The sequence below is a fragment of the Felis catus genome, chromosome B4 (genome assembly GCF_018350175.1).
Source record: "Felis catus isolate Fca126 chromosome B4, F.catus_Fca126_mat1.0, whole genome shotgun sequence".
Classification (NCBI taxonomy): Eukaryota; Metazoa; Chordata; class Mammalia; order Carnivora; family Felidae; genus Felis; species Felis catus.
In genome coordinates this window covers 39,824,871-39,846,007 of record NC_058374.1, presented here as the reverse complement: position 1 = coordinate 39,846,007, position 21,137 = coordinate 39,824,871, and the positions used below count along the sequence as shown (strand labels likewise).

The 21,137-nt window shown below is 36.0% G+C and overlaps 1 protein-coding gene across 6 annotated transcripts in view; it reads left to right on the top strand.

Annotated features, from left to right (window-relative positions):
- The window catches only part of CB4H12orf4 (chromosome B4 C12orf4 homolog), a 47,191-nt gene that overhangs the window by 14,131 nt on the left and 11,923 nt on the right, over positions 1 to 21,137 (top strand). For 2 of the 6 annotated variants that reach the window (XM_003988286.5, XM_023256691.2), the window contains exons 4-10: positions 2,557 to 2,738; positions 7,354 to 7,453; positions 7,554 to 7,675; positions 13,501 to 13,607; positions 14,239 to 14,436; positions 15,269 to 15,397; positions 19,860 to 19,934. In XM_003988286.5, coding sequence (XP_003988335.3) covers positions 2,557 to 2,738; positions 7,354 to 7,453; positions 7,554 to 7,675; positions 13,501 to 13,607; positions 14,239 to 14,436; positions 15,269 to 15,397; positions 19,860 to 19,934 — 913 coding nt within the window. Of the gene's footprint in view, positions 1 to 2,556; positions 2,739 to 7,353; positions 7,454 to 7,553; positions 7,676 to 12,219; positions 12,367 to 13,478; positions 13,608 to 14,238; positions 14,437 to 15,268; positions 15,398 to 19,859; positions 19,935 to 21,137 lie in introns of those variants that run through there. The other 4 variants (XM_019834385.3, XM_023256693.2, XM_023256694.2 and 1 more) reach the window with 4 other exon arrangements.

Sequence of the window (21,137 nt, the reverse complement as noted above, 5' to 3'; positions counted from 1 at the left end):
GTGGCAGAGAGGAAGTCTAGAAGGTACAGAATTCAGAACTCAAGTAGAGAGTTAATCTTAACTGGGAAGAGGGACCCTTCTGTTATGGCAGAAAGGAGGAAGGAAAGGGTGGACATAGATTCTGAAAATTGTACTACTTTGGTAGCAGGAAGTTGAGGACATTCTCTTCTAACTGCTTCTGCTTTATCTGGGAAATAATAAGGACAGACCACTTGTAGATGAGGTGGGGAACTGATAACATAGTTGGATGTTTGAGGAGAGAACTGACCAGAGAAAGATAGCATTGCATCATTGAAGGGAAAGATTAGACTGACACCAGTCTGCCACCATAAACTTTACAGTTTTGTAGTTTTTCTGCTGCAGCATTCTATAGCCCAACTGCAGGCATAGAGAAGAGGAATAAGATTAGAGTTTTGTTAGGTGGGCAAGAGAAAGAACATGAGTCAAGGTAGTTGAGGATTTTGGCAAGACAGTGGTTAGACAATGGCGGAGGACTGAGTAAAGACAAGGATTCGGGGAAGTAAGAAGGCAGGGCATTGAGTTGGGTTATCCACATGGACATCCAAGTGACTCAGGTTGATGACAGGAGGTGGAAATGAGAGGAAGTCTGTGAACTCAGCACCAAAGTTTTATGTGGGAAGGTGGAAGTGGAGAAATAATGGCCGGGACATTAGTTTTCTGTCTGTAGGCCTTTCCTCAGTGCCCCATTCCCTTCACCTGTCACAGTTCCCTTTCTAGTATGGTCTCTCCTGAGGGAGTGGTATGAGTTAGGTGAAGGGAAAACTCTGTTTAGTGTTTCTCATGTAGGTAGTTTCTGCCTATTCATAAGGCTTGCTCTAGGCCGATTTTTAAATTGATGTTGCCAGTTATTGTAGTAACCAATCTGGTTAGTGGGGTGACTGGATGTCCGGTATTATGTATGGGCAAACAGATCCCTACGATCTCTCACTAGCTCCTTTCTACAAAATTTTAGCCTGAACTTGAAGTGAATTTTGAATGGAGCTTAAGTCATGTAGGCTGGTTATAATTCCTACAGCAGTTATCAGAATGTGCTTTCAAGTTTTCAGAGTCATTAGAACAGATGAAATCCATGTTTTAGTCACCTTAAATTCTTCCCTCGTGATCTGGCAATTGATTGAAATATAGGTGAAAGAAAACAAGGGGGAAAACTTTATGTATTGATTGACTGGATTCAAGATACCTGTCTCTGAGATTTGTCCATTTGTTTTATTTTAGGTAATTTATTACTTGGAGTTATGCCATTGATTAGTTTTTAATATTGGTAAGAAAAGGGAAGAATTCAGATTGTTCTTTTTTCACAGATGTCTGTCTACAAAGATCAATAAAGGAAAAAATATTGAATTCTTTGTGTTATTTCCACCTTTGCCATTAAATTGTATGATCTTTGACAAGGGACTGATCAGCTAGTTTTCTCACCTATAAAGTGCTGTGTCTGTCTGATGTGTTGACATATCCACAGGTCCCTGGGACAGGCATCCGTACCTCCCTGGATTTGTGTGTATACTTCCCTGGATGTATCTGTGCATGTGCTGAGGGTATCCCCATTTTGCCTCTCCTTGTTTTGTTTTTCTTGTTTATCAGTGTTTACTTGGTCCCTTATCATTTTGATTGCTGTTTTCCTAATCTTAAAAGCATGCTTACATTTTTTTAAGTTTTTTTTTTTTTAACATTTATTTATTTTTGAGAGACAGAGCTCAAGTGGAGGAGGGGCAGAGGCGGGGGGGACACAGAATCTGAAGCAGACTCCAGGCTCTGAGCTGTCAGCACAGAGCCCGATGCGGGGCTTGAACTCAAAAACCGTGAGATCATGACCTGAGCTGAAGTCGGACACGCAACCAACTGAGCCACCTAGGTGCCCTTGAGCATGGTTACATTTTAAGAAGAATACTAAAATACTAGAAAAGGTCAAAATAAGGAAATCACATATGTTTATCTTGATATAAAATCCTATGCATGAATTGGGTTTTCAGAGTCATTGCATCACTAAATAGGTGACTACATACATAACCTCATTTTCCAAATGTATATCCTTTTTTAGCAATGTCTTATTTATAATGAGTAGTTTTTTCTGATTATACTAATACATTATAATATAAGTAAAGATTATCGGAAATGCCACTCTTGCGAAATTGCCACCATTAGCGTTTTGCTCATCATCCCTTCGTGTGTGTGTGTGTGTGTGTGTGTGTGTGTGTGTGTGTGTGGTTTTACAGAAATGAGATCATAGCATCCTTAGTTTTTTTTCCATCATGGGTACCTCCTATCCCTTCCTCCATGTTAGCACCCCCTCCTCATCCCTGCCTCCAGGTAACTTCTATTACAACTTAGTTTGTATCTTCCCATATTTTTTGTATACTATAATAATCCTATATAACCCATATATGCACATACATAAATAGGTCTTTCTATCCTTGTCTGATGTACAAAAATGGAATCATATTATATGTACCTAGAGTGTATTAAATAAAAATACTGTATCATGATTTATGTGCGTATGATTTACCGTATCATAAATGTCTGTGTATCATCTTGTAGACCACATTAGAGCATGCGAGGCCTGAAGAGCCCAGCTGGGATGAAGATTTTGCAGATGTATACCATGACCTAATCCATTCTCCGGCCTCTGAAACTCTTCTAAATTTGGAACATAATTACTTTGTTAGTATCTCAGAACTGATTGGTGAAAGAGACGTGGAGCTGAAAAAGTTACGAGAGAGGTATTTCAGATTTCTTGCGTTATCATAATTAAATGTTACATTGTCAGGTATGATGGCTGCAGAACAATTTTCATTCAATTGTAAAATTGAAAAATAAAATAGAAAAAATTCTCTAATATTAGAAATTAGTTTTTTGTGTGTTTCAATCTGTAGTTTCAACTAGGAAAACTTCTCAAGTGATCTACCTAAATAAATTATGGTAGCCTCATATATTATTTCTAGTAAGAGGAATAGCTTACATCTTGTTGAAGGCACCTCTTGTCAAAGGCTTTATTCTAGGCACAGTGCAAAGTGCTTTAGATGATGTCTTAATCCGTTCAGACTGCTATAACAAAATACCATAGACTGGGTGGCTTACACAAGAGAGATTTATTTCTCCCAGTTCTGGAGGCTAGGTAGTTCAAGATCAAGGTGCCAGCAGATTTGGTATCTGGCAGACCCATCTGCTTCTACACCATGCCTTGATGTGTGCTGCCATGGCCTTTCCTCAGTGTGCCCTCCTGGTGCATATCTTTTAGAGAGAGAGCTCTAGACACCAATTCTGTCATGAAGGCTCCAACCTCATGGCTTCATCTAAACGTAAGTACTTCCCAAGGCCCCACCTCCAAATATCACATTGGGGATTAGGATTTCAACATATGAATTGGGGGACACAAATATGCAGTCAGTAACAGATGCCCTGTCTCATTTAATTCTTACCAGAATCCTATTATTACCACCTTTTACAGATGAGGAAACTGAGGTTTAAATAAGTTAAGTAATTTGTCTAAGGACAAGCTGGAATTTGAAACTAGGGAGTCTGACTCCAAAGCTCTTAACCACTGTACAATGCTCTCTCCCTGTTCAGAACCTCTTTAAAACCCTGCCATTACTATGTTCATGGTCTCTCTCAGTTCATTTTGTAAGTTCATTTACATGAAGTAAAAAATAACACTAGTCTTATTCCAAGAAATTTTAATTAGATTTTAATTCATTGCAAGCAGTATGCAGGCAGTCTTTTTGTCTTTCATTTTTTTCTTCAGAGTAAGTAAGTAAAAAATTGCTAGCATTATTTATTTTAAAACCTGACTTTCCAGATTGCTTCCTGGCAGTTCATAAAATGTAATAATCAAGACATGCTTTTTCTAGATAATCCATTTTGATCTAGCAGAATTTAATAAAATTTATTACCTTAAAATATATACTTAAGACTTTAGGTATACATGGCATTAAGATAATTTTTTCAGTGTTGCTGATGTGAAATTTCCTTGATTGTGAAAGTATATTAGAACCAAATCACATGTATTTTGTGTGACTAATTTCATAATCTGTCCCAAAGTAGTAAATTTAAAATAACGTATACTGGTTTGCTCCTGGCTCTCATTTGCTTTGTATTAGAAAATGTTGGGACTAGCAAGATGAGAATAAACTGTTATTTTGATGATTGTCATAGTTAAGAATATGTAAAACACAAAAATCATAAGCAACTGAATTTAATAATTCTTCCTGAGAAATACTCTTCTGTGTACCAGATCAGCATTTTTACTGTATTGCATAGATTTGTACATTTTTGTAACAATTCTACACCACTCAGCCTTTTTTTTCCCCTATCTAATAAAATATTAGAACTGTCCCTGTCGAAAAGAACTTGATGTCTTGACATTTGTTACTGTGTATGTAATTAGCTGTTTTGAGGCCGTTTATTCCTTTATAGACAGGATACCTGCAGTATAGGTAGTTGCCATCAGGTAGATAGTTGAAGCTGTCTCCCAAAGGAGATGAAAATTTGATGTTTTTTTTTTTCCCAGTCTTTTATGATGTAGCCAGTAAAGCTGTAAATACATTTTTAGAATTAAGAACGAAATATAGATTCAATTTATATAAATATATGAAAGTATAATTACCTAATATTAATTGATTACTTTCTGTTGAACTTCATTTATTTGGTTTTTTTCCTACCAAGGCTTCAAATAATATAACCTTCAGCTCACTCTGAATCTGCTCTTGGTTCTCAGGTTTTCTGGGACTATCCTCATTCTCCTATTTAGGTACATTAAAAAAAAATCCCAGCTTGGCTATAGTCAATATCAATGTATTCTATAGTCCATATCAATAGCTATGAGTAGGACTTTCATTCAGCTGGTAAGCTACTCTGAATTGTGACTTTGCTATCTGCTCACTACACCTCACAGAAAATCCCATATCTGGCCACCAGCATTCCGTATTTTTTTTTTTTTCTAAGTCAGAAGAAGATTCCTATTCCACATGATTCTTCACCTTTTGGGAAGCTGAATTAACTTACTAATTATCTGCATTTACTGATACTTCATACATTTTTTTTCTTTTGTGTAATAGTTTTTTTAGTAGGAGTTTGTTTGGGTTAATGTTATTTTTTGAAATGTCCTTTGGACAAATTTCTTGATAGAGTTTTGCTTTCTTTTTTTCTTTCTAAACATAAACAATATTGGAATACATTTATTTTGACAACAGCTTTGCAATTTATTCTCCACATATCCAAACTGTTAGCTGGAAAGGAAAAACAAGCTGTGTTCCTCCTGAGGTAGGTAAATAGTGTAAAGGTGAACAGTGTAACTTAAGGCAAGTTGGAATTCACTGGTATCTGGAAGTTCACCCAATTCACTTACCCAATTCATGAGCAGAAGTGACACATTTTCTTATTTCTGTCTTCATTTTAATTCCACTTTACATCTTAAAAAGACAATTTCTCACCACAGCATCAAGACTGTTATAATCCTTTATTTCTAAATGTCTTCAAGATAATGTTCACATTGTTAGAATTGTCACACCTGACATACTAAGCCAGTATCTAGTTAGGTATAGCTAGAAACATAATGAAATTTCCTTTTATCTTAATCATAGAAAATGTATATTGTATCATTAACTGTATCATTAGCTATTTGCATTTCTGACACATTTAGAATGAAATAAATGTTCATGAAATTTCATTTGTTGAATTATTTATTAGTCTTTTTTTTCCTTACTGTTGATTTGCTGTTGTTAGCAAACCAGATATAAAATATAAATATTTAAAAATATTCATATATTGATATTTAAAGATACTGAATCCCTAAAACTTAAAAATGGCAATGATACTTTTTATCCACTAGAGGGAACATGTGTAATGTAAAATATTAATCTATTTATATCGAACTTTATATTTATAAATGTTTAGCAATTATTTATGTTTTAAATAAAATCTTACTTGCAAGCACATGGCCCCCAGTAGTTACAAAAAGTTACTGGGGTCACCTGCATTAGAATTAGGGGGAGACTAAATGATATTGCATATTTAATACTAGAAAGTATATATAGAAATGTATAAATGTATAATATATATGTGTTTTATTTACCATATACATGTAAGTGTCTTAATCAGTTGTTATAAGTAAGTATAAATTCTCATTTAAGAGCAATTAAATTAATGAGAATGATAGTAAAATCCTTTTGGGTCACATCTTTATTCTTTCCACATGTGTTTGCAATATATTTTAGAGCAAACTTTTAAAATGTATTTGTATTAGAAAATAATTTTTAGATTCGAAAATGTTCAATGAACTTATTTATTAAAATATACACACATAAAAGACAACAAACTGTAGGTGTACAGTTAAAGTACGCACACCATATAATCATCACTCAGATCAAGAAATGGAATATTTCCAGCACTGCAGAAGGCTCCCTCGGGCGCAGCTGATCACAACCCATCTCTCCCATAAGGAACTTCAGTTATCTGAACTTCTAACAGCATTGATTAGTTTTTCCTGTGGGAAAACCATGTTTAATTTATGCATATTGTTTATTTAGGTAAATGAAGAAGGTATAACTAAAACATATCTTTAGAACGTATCTCATATTCCTATGTAATGAGAGCTTTATGACTTAATACCGGTTTTATTCTTAGAACCTAATTGGTAGCTTTGGGCAATACTGTATAAGCTGACTTCCAAATCTTGAAGTCACTTTAACTCATGTAAATAGAAGTAGAAAATATGTTAAAGCTGGAGTTGCAGAGTGTCATCTTTGAGGAAATCTGCAAATGGAAAGGAGTCTTGACTTTAAACATTAGCCATAGAAATTGAAAGATTACCTAGATTTTGACCACATTCACTTATGGGTTAAATTTAGATTAAAATTTAGCTGTACAAATGACGTTGGTATTATATGACATTGTCATTATTTCCACATCTGCATTTCCAAGGCTTCAAAGTGCTTTCCTGGTATTATAGTTGCCATTCCTGGACATACTCCTTTAAAATAAATTTCTTCTTTTCTTTTTTTTTTATTATTTAAAAAAAATTTAATGTGTATTTATTTTTGAGAGAGAGAAAGAGTGCGTGTGAGAAAGAGTCAGGGAGGGACAGATATAGAGGGAGACAGAATCTGAAGCAGGCTCCAGGCTCCTAGCTGTCAGCACAGAGCCTGAGGCGGGGCTCGAACTCACAAACTGCGAGATCATGACGTGAGCAGAAATCAGACGCTTAACTGACTTGAGCCACCTAGGCGCCCCAAAATAAAAATTTTATTTTTGCTTCATAGAGATTGTTCAGTGATTCTGGAGTGGCCATATACCTTAAAGATTTTATGACCATATTTTATCTTCTTATTTATGTTTTAGACAAGGTATTGAAATGGAAAAAGTGATGCAGGAATTGGGGAAATCACTGACAGATCAAGATGTAAATTCACTGGCTGCTCAGCATTTTGAATCCCAGCAAGTAAGTGAAGTAGAATGACTTTTAGATACACAGTTGCGTTTTCTTTTGCTTATTTATTTTTGTAAAAAAATTAACCACTTAGTGTACTCTCTCTTTTTAGGACTTAGAAAATAAATGGTCAAATGAATTAAAACAATCAACTGCCATCCAAAAACAAGAATATCAGGAATGGGTGATAAAACTTCATCAAGACCTAAAAAACCCCAACAACAGCTCCCTCAGGTATTAATCATGTATGGTTCTTATTAGATGAAAGTTCGTTGTGGGTAAGAGTTTGTATTTGTTGTAAAATTGAACATTTTTAGGGGCGCCTGGGTGGCGTAGTCGGTTAAGCGTTCGACTTCAGCCAGGTCACGATCTCACGGTCCGTGAGTTCGAGCCCCGCGTCAGGCTCTGGGCTGATGGCTCAGAACCTGGAGCATGTTTCCGATTCTGTGTCTCCCTCCCTCTCTGCCCCTCCCCCGTTTATGCTCTGTCTCTCTCTGTCCCAAAAATAAATAAACGTTGAAAAAAAAAAATTGAACATTTTTAGTTGTAGATATTTAAAAAAATTTTTTACTGTTTATTATTTTTGAGAGAGAGAAAGAGCATGAGTGGGGGAGGGGCAGAGAGAGAGGGATACACAGAATCTGAAGCAGTCACCAGGCTCTGAGCTGTCAGCACCGAGCCCAACTTGGGGCTCAAACCCATGAACTGTGAGATCATGACCTGAGCCAAAGTCGGATGTATAACCGACCTAACCACCCAGGTCCCCCTTCAGTTGTAGATATTTTTAAGTTAGCAATGACAGTTCAAGATAATTTTATGCTTCTAACACCTTTGGTGTAATTTGGATTTATGTGGATTATTTAGGGAGGGGGGTTAATTGGTTGGCCTAAAATAGTGATTCCTACCCCCCCTAAAATTTAGCTATAAATCTCTTAGGTGTGTATATCTAAATACCCCAACTACTACCTCTTGGGGTTTTTATTTATCTTGAGAGTGAGAGCATGCACATGCATGCACATGTGAGTAGGGGAGGGACAGAGAGAGAGAGAGGGAGAGAAAGAGTATCCCAAGCAGGATACCTGAGATCATGACCTGAGTCAGAATCAGGAGTCAGATGCTTAACTAACTGAGCCACCCAGGCACTGTGTGTCTCTTGTTTTTTTTAAATTGGTTTCTGTTCAGTGCAATATGCATTGATTGAATGCATCTTAAATGCCAAGCACTCTCTAAGCAGAAAAACAAAGAAGATGCCTACCCATGTGGAGCTTATATTCTAGAGAGACTGACCTATAAATAAAACAGTACTGTATAGAATGATACGTGCAGTAATATAAGCATGTACAAGGTACAAAAATAGTCTATTTGTCTACAATTTGTCTACAATTTGTAAGTTGTACAGTACCTGATGGCCTAAGTACACTGTATTTCATATATTGCCCTAGAGTTTTGACAGTACCTGTGTTATTTCCTGGCTGTGTACTTGTGTGTTTGAGAATTTCTTTCTTTCAAATCTTAAAGTATATTCAACTGGAAATGTACTTAGTACAGTATAATAATCTTATTCTCAGCTTTTGCCTGTTATTTGGTATAAACAGTTAGAAATAGCATTTTATTTGTATAATGTCAGTCTCCCCTACTATTCTTGCTTTGAAGACAAAAGCCATGTTTGTTTTTTCTATTGTTGTATACCCTGATCGTTGCCAAGTGTCTAGTTCTTAACACTGGCACAGAAAACATACTCAATACATATTGATGGGATGGGTGGACAAATAGGCAGGTGGATGGATTGTCATTAAACTCTTAACCTGATATCTGTATCACCTTTTATCCATATACGTAATATTTCATTTGCCTTATTTTCCCCAAGACAACACCTTAGAAATACTTAAACAATTTTTATGATTAGAAATGGGATAGCATCCTTGGCACTAACATATTTTACATATTTGACTATAGTCCTCATTTCAAATAAAAATATTAACACAATACAAAGGGAGAGGTGGGTGGAAAGATGGGTTGGGAACATCTGTTTACTGTAATGTAAATGGTGTTTCTCAAACTGTTGGTTTCAATCTGTTAGGATAATTCTAGATTCTTTACTTTCCACTCAGACTTTTAAAAATAACAATAAAATGTTGGGGCGCCTGGGTGGCGCAGTCGGTTAAGCGTCCGACTTCAGCCAGGTCACGATCTCGCGGTCCGTGAGTTCGAGCCCCGCGTCGGGCTCTGGGCTGATGGCTCGGAGCCTGGAGCCTGTTTCCGATTCTGTGTCTCCCTCTCTCTCTGCCCCTCCCCCGTTCATGCTCTGTCTCTCTCTGTCCCAAAAATATATAAACGTTGAAAAAAAAATTAAAAAAAAAATAACAATAAAATGTAATGGAATGAATTGGAATGGAAGAGAGTAGAGTAGAATAGGTGGAAAATATGAGAGCACATCATGCATGAAGCTTCCTATAAATAAATGTGTGTATTAAGCCAAAATGTAAAGTATATACTGTATGTTGTGGTCAGAAATGTGGAAAGTCACTGATTTCAGGAAGCTGAGAAAGCCCCTTATTATAAACATTCTCTCTCATTTTGCTGCTATAGTTTCAGAACTTCAATCTATAGAATCAGTTCCATTGTGTACCTGTTGGCTTCTAGCTGGTGCTGATTTTAAAAACTAAATATTCCTAGGAAAAATGTTTTTAATGTAACTTTGTTAGTTTGCTTTTCTTGCCAGTAGGGGTTTCCTTGGGCAGCAGAAACCTGTTTTCAACACAACTCCCTATAGATTTCCTACAAGAAATTGATTAAAGTGGTATCTTTTTTAGTCATTATTTTTGCGTTTTTAAAAAAGCTATTTCTCGGGGTGCCTGGGTGGCTCAGTCGGTTAAGCAGCCTACTTCAGCTCAGGTCATGATCTCGTGGTCCATGGGTTCGAGCCCCACGTTGGGCTCTGTGCTGACAGCTCAGAGCCTGGACCCTGTTTCGGATTCTGTGTCTCCTTCTCTCTGACCCTCCCCCGTTCATGCTCTGTCTCTCTCTGTCTCAAAAAAATAAATAAATAAATAAACATTAAAAAAAAATTTTAAAAATAAATAAATAAAAAAGTTATTTCTCTTGGGGTGCCTCAGTCAGTTAAGCATCCGACTCTTGATTTAGGCTTAGGTCATAATCTCACAGTTGTGAGATCAAGCCCCTCATTGGGCTCCACACTGGGCATGGAGCCTGCTTGAGATTCTCTCTCCCTCTCTCTCTCTGCCCCTCCCCTGCTCACACTTTCTCTCTCTCTCTTTAAAAAAAAAGTCTGTTGAAGGGTAAATTATATAAATTAAAATTTACGTCTTTTAAATTTACATTTTGATGAGTTTTGACAAACTTAACTGGTCATGAAATCATCACCGCAACCAAGATACAGCATTTCACTTGTATACCTTTATAACCCATTCCTTTCTCTTTCCCTTCTCCTGTCAACCTGCTCTGATTTTTGTCCCTGCAGTTTTTATTCTTTTCAGAATGTCTTATCAATAAAATCAAACTGTTATGTAGCAGTTTGGTGTCTTGCTTCTTTTACTTACAATGCATTTATGACTTATGCATGTTGCTTCATTTGTGAGTAGTTTTCTTTTTATTGCTCAATTGTATTCTAGAAATTTTATAGTTATAATGTATATGTATGAGTCATAATGTATTATTTCATACACATTATATATGAAAATATAAGTGAATATGTCTACTATAAGTAATGAATAAGTATATGTATATGTATATATATATGTGTATAGTTTTGTTATAATATATTCATTTGGTTTTGGCATCTGGGTAATGACAGCATAAAATAAGTTGGTGGTCTGCCTATGAGCCTGTCAAAGGAATTGGTATCTGTGATCATCAATCTGTATCATGTTTTTATTTCTAGCACTTTCATTTCTTTTCTCTCTTTGCTGAAATTCTTTGTGCATCCTGTGTGTTGTTTTCCAGTAGATCTTTCATATTGGTCATTGTTATGTGAAAGTCTTTTTTTTTTAATTAATTTATTTTGAGAGAGAGACAAGGAACACATGAGCAAGCACAGGGGAGGGGCAGAGGGAGAGAGAGAGAGAGAGAGAGAGAGAGAGAGAGAGAGAGAGAGAGAGAGAGAGAGGAGTCCCAAGCAGGCTCCATGCTGTCAGGGCAGAGTCCAGTGCAGGGCTTATCTCACAAACCATGAGATCATGACCTGAGCCGAAATCAAGAATAGGATGCTTACCCAACTGAGCCCAGATGCCCTGAAAGTCTTTTTCTTTTAGGCCCAGTACCAGGGTCATCTCTCAGTCTGTGTTTGTTGATTGCTTTATCTCTTGACAATGGGTTATTTGTTTCTTTCGCTTGCTTTTTTTGTGTCTCTCTCTCTTTTTAAAAAAATAAATGCTGGGCATTGTGTGTGTTTGTAAAGAAGAGACTAAGGTAGATAATATTTATGTCCAGAAACGAACAGGCCATTATTGTGAATGTCATGCCAACCTAGTCAGCAGTTGAGCAGAGTTTGGTTTTTTCCTTCAGTGATACCACAGGCTGCATTTTCTACCATAGTAAGCTGCTGCCACTTTGTATTTAGGTGGGGCTTTGGGTTCTAGAGGGTTTTTCCCTGTCATTCTGCTCCATCCTCAGCTTTCAGTGTTTGCAGTCCTGTGCCAAGCATGAGGTCTCTATGCTGTTGCTCTACCCCTCAGGAGTAGACCATTGTTGTTTGTGATGTGATGCTAGGGTCATATTGGGGGTGGGAAATATGTCTCCGTTGTCTTTGTCCAGCTTCAGTTGTGTGCAGGTCATATATATCTAGGGCTTGGGTTTGGGGCATTCTCAGCATTTCTACCTGTGCCACAAAGGAGGCTCTCTTGTCTCCTGCACAGCCTCCGGTGTTTTCTTGGAAACACCTGGGGGAGGCTGATGAAAGAGATTTTGTAAGTACATGCAAATTTCCCTTGTGCCTGAGGCTCATAGCTATTCTAAATTTACATGCTAACCCACACTTGTCCTTTAAGAATTGTTAAACTTTTAGCCATTTCTTCCTATCTCCTTACATTGCAGCAACTCATTTCCACCATGCTCTGCCAAAGATGAAAACTGTGTCTCCTGTCTGTCCTTGAGGGGTGTGTTGCACTTTAGAATTGATTGGTTGCCTTGTTACCTCAAATTTCAGGAAAGTTATGATTTTATAGATTATCCGGCTTTTCCTTGTTGTTAGAGTGGGAGCAACAGTCTCTTGTGGCTTTTCACATCCTAAAGTGAGGATGTTTTGTTAATATCAATTTTTTAGGTTTAAATTTGCCGTATATACTAATGAAGTCAATCAGTGAGACTAAGAGACTGTTTGGAACAACCCCAAAAATGTAGTCCAGAATGACTATTATAGACTTATATCATCTTCCACATACCATGAAATTTGAATTTACAATTGTACAGTTGTTGAATGCCTCCATGGAAACCTTTTCAGCAAACACAAGAATGGAGTAGAGCAAAGAGAGAAGTTTTTCAATGGGAGGAGGCTGTTGACGGAAAAAAAGCAGGAAATGGTTTTTTTTTAAAACCTCTATTTTTTTAAATAGAGGATATGAATACATCAAAATGAACTTTCTATTTTTTTATTATTCCTTTTATTTGACTTTTTAATTTTCAATTTTTATTTCTATCACGTCACCTTTTTTAGTTTTGCCTAGAGCCAACCCTGATACAGGATATATTATATATTTTTTCAATATGCCATTTTAAAGTAGTAAGTTAATCACTTCATTTAATCATTTTCTTAGACCACTAAGAAATACTAAATGGTAATATATGAGCTGATATTGCAATGACTGGAAAGAATAATATGCATTACTTGCTGTGAGGAAATGAAAGAACAAGTAGGAATTTTAAAACCTGTTGGTGTATATGATTCTTACTTGTTACCATAGATTAAGGATAAGTTTAGGAATAGGTTAAGTGGTACTTACAGACTTCACTTTGCCTCATTTCATTATAAAGCTTTCTTTCCTTCAAGAAAAGTTCTTGACAAAGAGACGAAAAAAGCATACGAATAATTTTATTAATTGCAGTGAGGAAATTAAAGTTCAACCGAGTCAGTTCAGAGAATCTGTAGAAGCAAATGGAAGGATTTATGAGGAGCAGAGAAAGTTGGAAGAAAGTTTTACCATTCACTTAGGTAAGTGGACTCATTTTTTGTAGGCGTAATTTGTTGTAACTTCTGAAGCTTTTTTTTATGTTGTAAGAGAAAAATCCCCAGCATATGAGTAGACTGTACCCATGTTATTTTTAATTACGAACGATGTCCTGCTCCTGAAGTTTGTTGGCTGTATGCTTTCTGTATTGGCTAATATATTATCTTTTACAAATAGAAAAGTGAAATCTAAGAGGTGCCTGAGTGGCTCAGTCAGTTAAGTGTCTGACTCTTGATTTTGGTTCAGGTCACGATCTCACACTTCGTGAGATCGAGCTCCGTGTCAGGCTCCACACTGACAGCACAGAGCCTGCTTAGACGCTCTCTCCCTCTCTCCTCTCTCCTCTCTCCTCTCTCCTCTCTCCTCTCTCCTCTCTCCTCTCTCTCCCTCTCTACTCCTCCTCCCTGCCCGAAATAAATAAATAAACTTGAAAAAAATAATTAAAAAAATAAAGGTGAAATCTGAATAGTTATTAGGTTGGGAAATTGCAAAACCTATTTCTAATTATTTGTAGCACAGATTTATCTGAATTCCTGCCATAGAGATTTACATCCTGTTATACTCGATTTTTGCAGCTGTCTAAGTTTCTTTCTGGGACTGTTGCCCACCCCCTAGGAGCCCAGTTGAAGACCATGCATAATTTGAGATTGCTGAGAGCAGATATGCTGGACTTCTGTAAGCACAAAAGAAATCACCGAAGTGGCGTGAAACTCCATCGACTCCAGACTGCACTGTCACTTTATTCCACCTCTCTCTGTGGCCTGGTTTTACTTGTAGACAATCGAATCAATTCATATAGTGGTATTAAAAGAGGTAAGTTAACATTGCATATTTATTTTGTTAAATTTCTCCTTTGAATACCATTCTTACAAAGAAAGGGATTATAGAAAAACAAAAATTTTAGTTAACCCCAGTATTCTGGTAGCCAAGCAACACACATCCCCAGCCTTGGCTATTTTAGATTTCTGTCATACTTCAGCATGGGTAAAGTGCTTCAGGATATTTACTTTTTCTTAAAATTGTGTTATCTCATAAGTAGTGCTCTTATAGGATTCTTGCTTCAAGGCATAACAGAAAGAATAATCAAGATGTAAATGTATTCAGTTCAGAAGCAGATCCTGGCTCAGTGAATTTTAGCTCATCCTTGTGTCCTTTCTTCCTTGTTTTTTTTAGATAGCCTACTTCTTAAATGTGCTAGGTAATAATCTATGTTCCGTCTGTAAAACTCACTTTTTATGATTTTTAAAAAAATTTTAAATATATAAAGTATATTGAATTGTGTAACTTTTTAAAGAAGCTTGAATAGAGTTTATTTCCCACCATAAATATGAGAACTTTCTTATATTTTTTAATACTTTCTGGGACTTGATTATGATTAAAGTATCTATTACTTAAAGCAGGTTTGGAATTATATAAAAATTTCCGTGTTTATTAATTATTTACTCTTTTGAGTGGTAGATTAAGTTTCTGATTCAAACAAAATTGATATACCCTAACTTAAGACATAATTATTAAAAGGAAAAGTATAAGAAATCATTCTTGTGAATTTTGTATTTTATTTCTGCTAGCTCTCATTATCCTTAAGTAAATACTAAATATTTGATAGCCCACCTTTAAAAGTTTGTAAATGTTTTGGGTCCCTTAGATTTTGCCACAGTTTGCCAAGAATGTACTGACTTCCATTTTCCCCGGATCGAAGAGCAACTGGAAGTTGTCCAGCAGGTGGTACTTTATGCTAGAACCCAACGAAGGAGTAAGTTGAAAGAATCACATGGTCAGTAAAACTCAAATTTTTCAAAGTTTCACTTTCAGTGTATTTTGTCCCTAAGCACTCTAATAGCATATGGACCGTTATTAAAATAGAAAGTTGTGTTGGTGGAAAAGTGTAGGAAAGAAATTAAGGAAAAAACTCAGGATCTTTAGAAGGTTGAATTCTGTTCTAAATTTTCTTTTTTGCATGATTTTGTTTAATAGCCTTAGCAAAAACTTTTTAAATTTAAATTCTATAATTATACTTGAGGTAGGCACTCAATGTAAAGTTGATGATTTTTTTTTCTTAAGATTATTTTTTGAGACAGAGAGAGAGCACACAGGGGCAGAGAGAGAAGGGAAAGCCAAGAAGGCTCTGTGCTAACGGCAGGGAGCCTAATGCAGGGCTCAAACTCACGAACCTGAAATCATGACCTGAGCTGAAGTCGGATCTTAACCGACTGAGCCACAGAGAGGCCCCAGTGATCTTTTGGTCTGAGTTCTATATCTCTAAAATGGACATAATTACTATGTTTTGTAGTCATAGAATTAATAGTAGCACAAAATACACACTTTTTATACATTTCATCTTTGATTCCTCCTAGGTAGCAGGATGTCAATTATAAGAATTGTTTTTGATTGTTCTTTAAAAAAATCACTATGTCCAGAACTATGTCCTGCTTTTTTCATATTTATCCACAATTTAAACATCCTTTCTAACTCTTTGGGAAATTATTTTTAAAACTATAGAAAACATTCACGACATCTTTCTGTGTAAGATCTCTATTCGTAGACTTAAGGGAAGATAGAGGTAAAAGAAAAATCTTTAACTCAAATTACAGAGTAATTCTATTTTTTTAATTGAAAAATATAAGTTTTAAAAGTGGTTTCTTTATAAGCTAAATTGGCATCATAAGTTCGTTTAGTTAAGAGCTAAATATAAGGGTAATATTCATAAGAAATATATGTAAGCTCCATTTTTCTTATTTTTCAGACATTTCATATTATGTAACAGGCATGAAATAACAATGCACGTTCTCTTATGGCTGGAATGCATACTCAGCATTTTAATTTATTTTTTTTATAAAAACTTGATGTCTTGCCCAGGAAATAAAATATGGCAGGTTTTTTTTTTTAATTTTTTTTAACGTTTATTTATTTTTGAGACAGAGAGAGATAGAGCATGAACGGGGGAGGGTCAGAGAGAGGGAGACACAGAATCCGAAACAGGCTCCAGGCTCTGAGCTGTCAGCACAGAGCCTGACGCGGGGCTCGAACCCACGGACCGCGAGATCATGACCTGAGCCGAAGTCAGCCGCTCAACTGACTGAACCACCCAGGTGCCCCAAAATATGGCAGGTTTTTAAAGTACGGCTGGTCAAACTTTTAAATCAGCTTATGTACTTCGATGTCTTTTTTGTTGGTTTATTTTGCAACTGCAGTGTTTAAAAGAAACCATTTGATAGTACTTTTGGTTCCTATGTTTTGTGTTTTGTAGTGAGCAAAGAGATACTATTTTATCTTTGCTTGCTGTCTTTGTTCCTCTTCCCGTATTAATTGTAGAATTTCTCACTTTCTCCTGATGCTAGAATGTAGCTTTCTAGACTTAACCTTGGTAAGCATTCACTATAGTTTCTGTATTTATTCAATAGACCTTTTTTTAAAAAAGTTTTATTTTTTAATCATTTCTTAAATAGGTAAAACAGTCTCAAGATTCCCAATTCAAACTGTATAAAAGAGCATACAATGAAAGTCTTCATAATTCCACCAGCCACTCATTTCGCACCCCAGAGACAGCCAGTGCTGCCCGGTATCCTCCAGACATATGTTTATGTACACATCAGTGCATGTGTGTGTGTATTTATTTAATTTTCCCTTTTACACAAGTGGCATCCTTCTCTGCACACTTTTCCACACTTGGCTTTTTTTACTGAATATTTATCTTGGCCATCATGTATCAGTGCATAAAGAGCATCCTTATACCTTCTGCTGTGTAGTAGTCCATTGCAAGGTATCCAGTTATTAATCAGTTCTGTGATGACACTTAATCCATCCCAACGTTTTTTCTATTATAACAAATAATGCATGAATCATGTTACACATATAGTGCCACGCATGTGTGAACCTATCTCTAGGAATAGACTTCTAAGAGAAATTACTGTGTTAAAGGGGACATACATTTATAATAATATTGATAGTGTTCGCAGTTGCCCTCCATAACAGTGCCACCAGCTTATATTCCCACTCCAGATAACTGTAGCTTTGCTGTGGCACTGTGTGTTACATATGACACGTGTCAGGAAATCATACAGAAATGTATCCTAACAAAGGACCTTTCAGAAAGTTCCAGTATGTCCTCTTATTCTTCTACCATCTTCTTCCTGTCTCATTCAAACTAACAGTGATGTGATCAGAAACATTTTAATATTATTCTTAGTAGTGACTAAAAGCATGAAGATTGAGATCATGACAGGTGTGGGAGAAGGAGGAGGATTCTAAGTATATTTATGAGAGATACAAAGTGTGTAGCAAATGACAGGAAGTTTTCAAACCACATACGGTTAAGGCAGTGTGTGTAAATCATGGTATTATTTTGCTCTTGTTCAAGCAACTATTTTGTGGTTTAAGTGAGTCAGTGAAACAAGTAGGTTTATAAAACACAACTTTCTTAAAGGAACCCACATGTTGTCATAGAAGAGTTCTGTGAAAATGCTTTCTCCGTCTTTTCCTTTTCTGTGCATGCCCACATATTTGTTCTACACATTTACATCCCGATACTCAAGTACTTGTTTATTCTAAGGCACTCCATCACTTGTTTTTACTGTGTTCATTATATTAGAATCTTTGTGTTTCTGCAGTCCATTATAACAAGCCAAAAGCAATTTAGTTTTCTGTGCACATTTTATGTACATTTTTTTTAAGTGAAAAAGTCATTTTCTTAGTATTGCAAGGTATTAGTGAAAACATGGAGGGGGAATAGACTATGAACTAACTGTTCTCTCTTATTCACTTAGTAGGAATTCTGTCTGTTCATACCCCATGTGAACAAAATTATTAGAGTCCTTTTTTATCATTTGTTTTCTGGGCCAATTATTCATTACTGATTATATGAAGTTACTTTCATTCAGAACACTTTTGAAAGCATAATTCCCCTTGATATTTTCAGGTACCCTTTTGAAGTTCTGTTTTCAAGATATTTTCTGATGCTGACAGCCTTTCCAAAATAGTTTTGCATTTAATTGAAATACACAGATACCTTCTTAAAGATAGCTGCTTTGAATGCTAATATTGATTCTGCATTTTCAGGTTTTGGTAGAAGATACATCTGAATCTTTAAAAAAATTTTTTAAATGTTTATTTATTTTTGAGAGACAGAGCGAGTGTGAGAGGGAGAGGGGCAGAGAGAGATGGAGACACAGAATCGGAAGCAGGCTACACACTCTGAGCTGTCAACACAGAGCCTGAGGCTAGGCTCGAACTCACAGACTGCTAGATCATGACCTGGGCCAAAGTCAGACGCCTAACTGACTGAGCCACCCAGGTGCCCTGAATTTTATAAGAAATCTGTTAAAAATAGATGTACGTGTATAAAATAATGTGTGTCCAAGTATAATAATGTACGGTCAATTGCGATGTCTTATTTTACCAATATTTATCCTTCTAAATAATATCATGCCTTCTAGAAAAAAAGATTAACTATTGAATACCTAATAAACAATCTTCCATTTGGGCACTGAGTAGGGCACTTGTTGGGATGAGCACTGGGTGTCATATGTAAGCGATAAACCACGGGAATCTACCCCAAAAACCAAGAGCACACTTTACACACTGTGTGTTAGCCAATTTGACAATAAATTATATTTTAAAAAATGTTCCATTTGAAACAAAGTCTCACATATCTTTTTGAAATACATGGTATATGGTGTAGATAAGAAGTAACCCCAGATTGCAGAATGGGCTATATATCAAGTGATTCCTGGTACTACTCGCCATTTGCTTGGAGTCCTGGACAAGTTATATCAACAACAGTGACTCAGAATCTAAAAATAAAGATGGCCACACTACAACTATTTAACGAAGTTGTTTTATGTGTAGTTAATTTAGTGCCCTGAACCTCCCGATGAAAAATAGGGTGCTGGCAAGTATAATGTGGTTAAGACCATAGGATTTGGACTCTGGGTATATGAGTTCAAGACCTGGTTCTACCACTTAGCTGTGAATCTTTGGCTAAGTTACTTAACTTATGTAAGCCTCTGTTCCTTCACGTATACAATGAAGACAGTAATAGTACCTACCTTGTAAGGCTGTGGTTTTAGGGGTTTTGTAAGAATTAAATGAGACTGTGCATGTAAAACGTATATCAGAATGCCTGGCAACTAGCTATCCTTAGAACATTTTTGCTGTTATTGTGATTGATTGGGGAGTACTAGAAGTAATGTGTTCTCATATGTTGTATGTTCTTTCATGTTGCATTATCTTATGAATAGATTCTGGAAACCGAAATGGAGGAAGTGACGATAAGGCTAAAAATTCTGACAGGAACTATTTAAATATTTTACCTGGTAAGTGGTATTTTCCTTGAAATTGCAGTTTTCTAAGAATCACATACATGTAGATCGTAGATTTGAAATACAAGTTCTGAAATTTAAGTTCTTATAAAAAGTTTGTCAATGTCTTACTTTGAAACAACATTATATCTACATAATATGCTTTCACAGATGTTCTGCAATTTAAATCTTTATTCTCATATTAGTACTGACTTGCTAGATCCATACAAGAAAAATTTTTCAAAGTTGCAAAACTTTACTCATATTTGCTATTTTAAATGTCTTCTGTTATATATTGTTCCTTAAATGAACCAAGAAGTCATTTTTATTCTGAAATACAAACAATACTAGAGATATAAAGAGTTGAACTTGTAGACAGAACATGAGTCATATAATTTCTTATTTCCACTTCCCCATAAATTTTCCTGTTCCCCATTTCTTTGATTTCCTTTATTATTTTTTGGCATATTGTTTATCAACTGGAAATTCAGGCCCTCTTCCAGATTGAATTCATTCTGATGATGCTTAGTAGTGTTTATATGACAGGGTATGACAAGGAAGACATATCTGTTCACAAACATGAAATCTTGTAAGCTTTTAATCATTTCAAGCTTGCATTTTCCTCAATAGGTTGTTTCCTCACGTTTTCTGCCCCAGATTTTCTCCCATGTAGGTCACATTCCATTTAATGTAAGCAGATAGCACGCCCCTTTCTGGTATTCGTCTTGTCAGTCCCAGGCAGTTAGCTTGTGGTCATCAGCTTCCGAATTTCCTCCCACCTTCAGATATCCTACCTTCGTGGGTAATGTTAGAGGCAGGATTGCATCACCACACGCTGTTTCCTCCACTTTGTGGAACAGGAAACTGTCCTCCTCTCTATCTAAAAATACCTTCATTGAGACAGGATTTATTGTATTTCTCTTCACAGATCCCTAATTTAAATCATCCATATTTTGTGGCTTTCTTAAAATGTGCCAATCTTATTATCTATTCCGGAGGTGCTGATGTGTGGGTTTTTTTTCAACTTACTTCTTTCTTGCTATATTTATTTCCTTCATTGCTCCTTTTTGGGAAAAGCCTATAAGTTAGTATTTATTATTACCACCAAATCAGGAGACTATGTCATAGTCCACATTAGAAACGGGTATCAAACTATTCAGTTAGATATGCTAACACCATCTGAATTTCCATGTAGTTAGGGGATGCCTGCACAGCCAG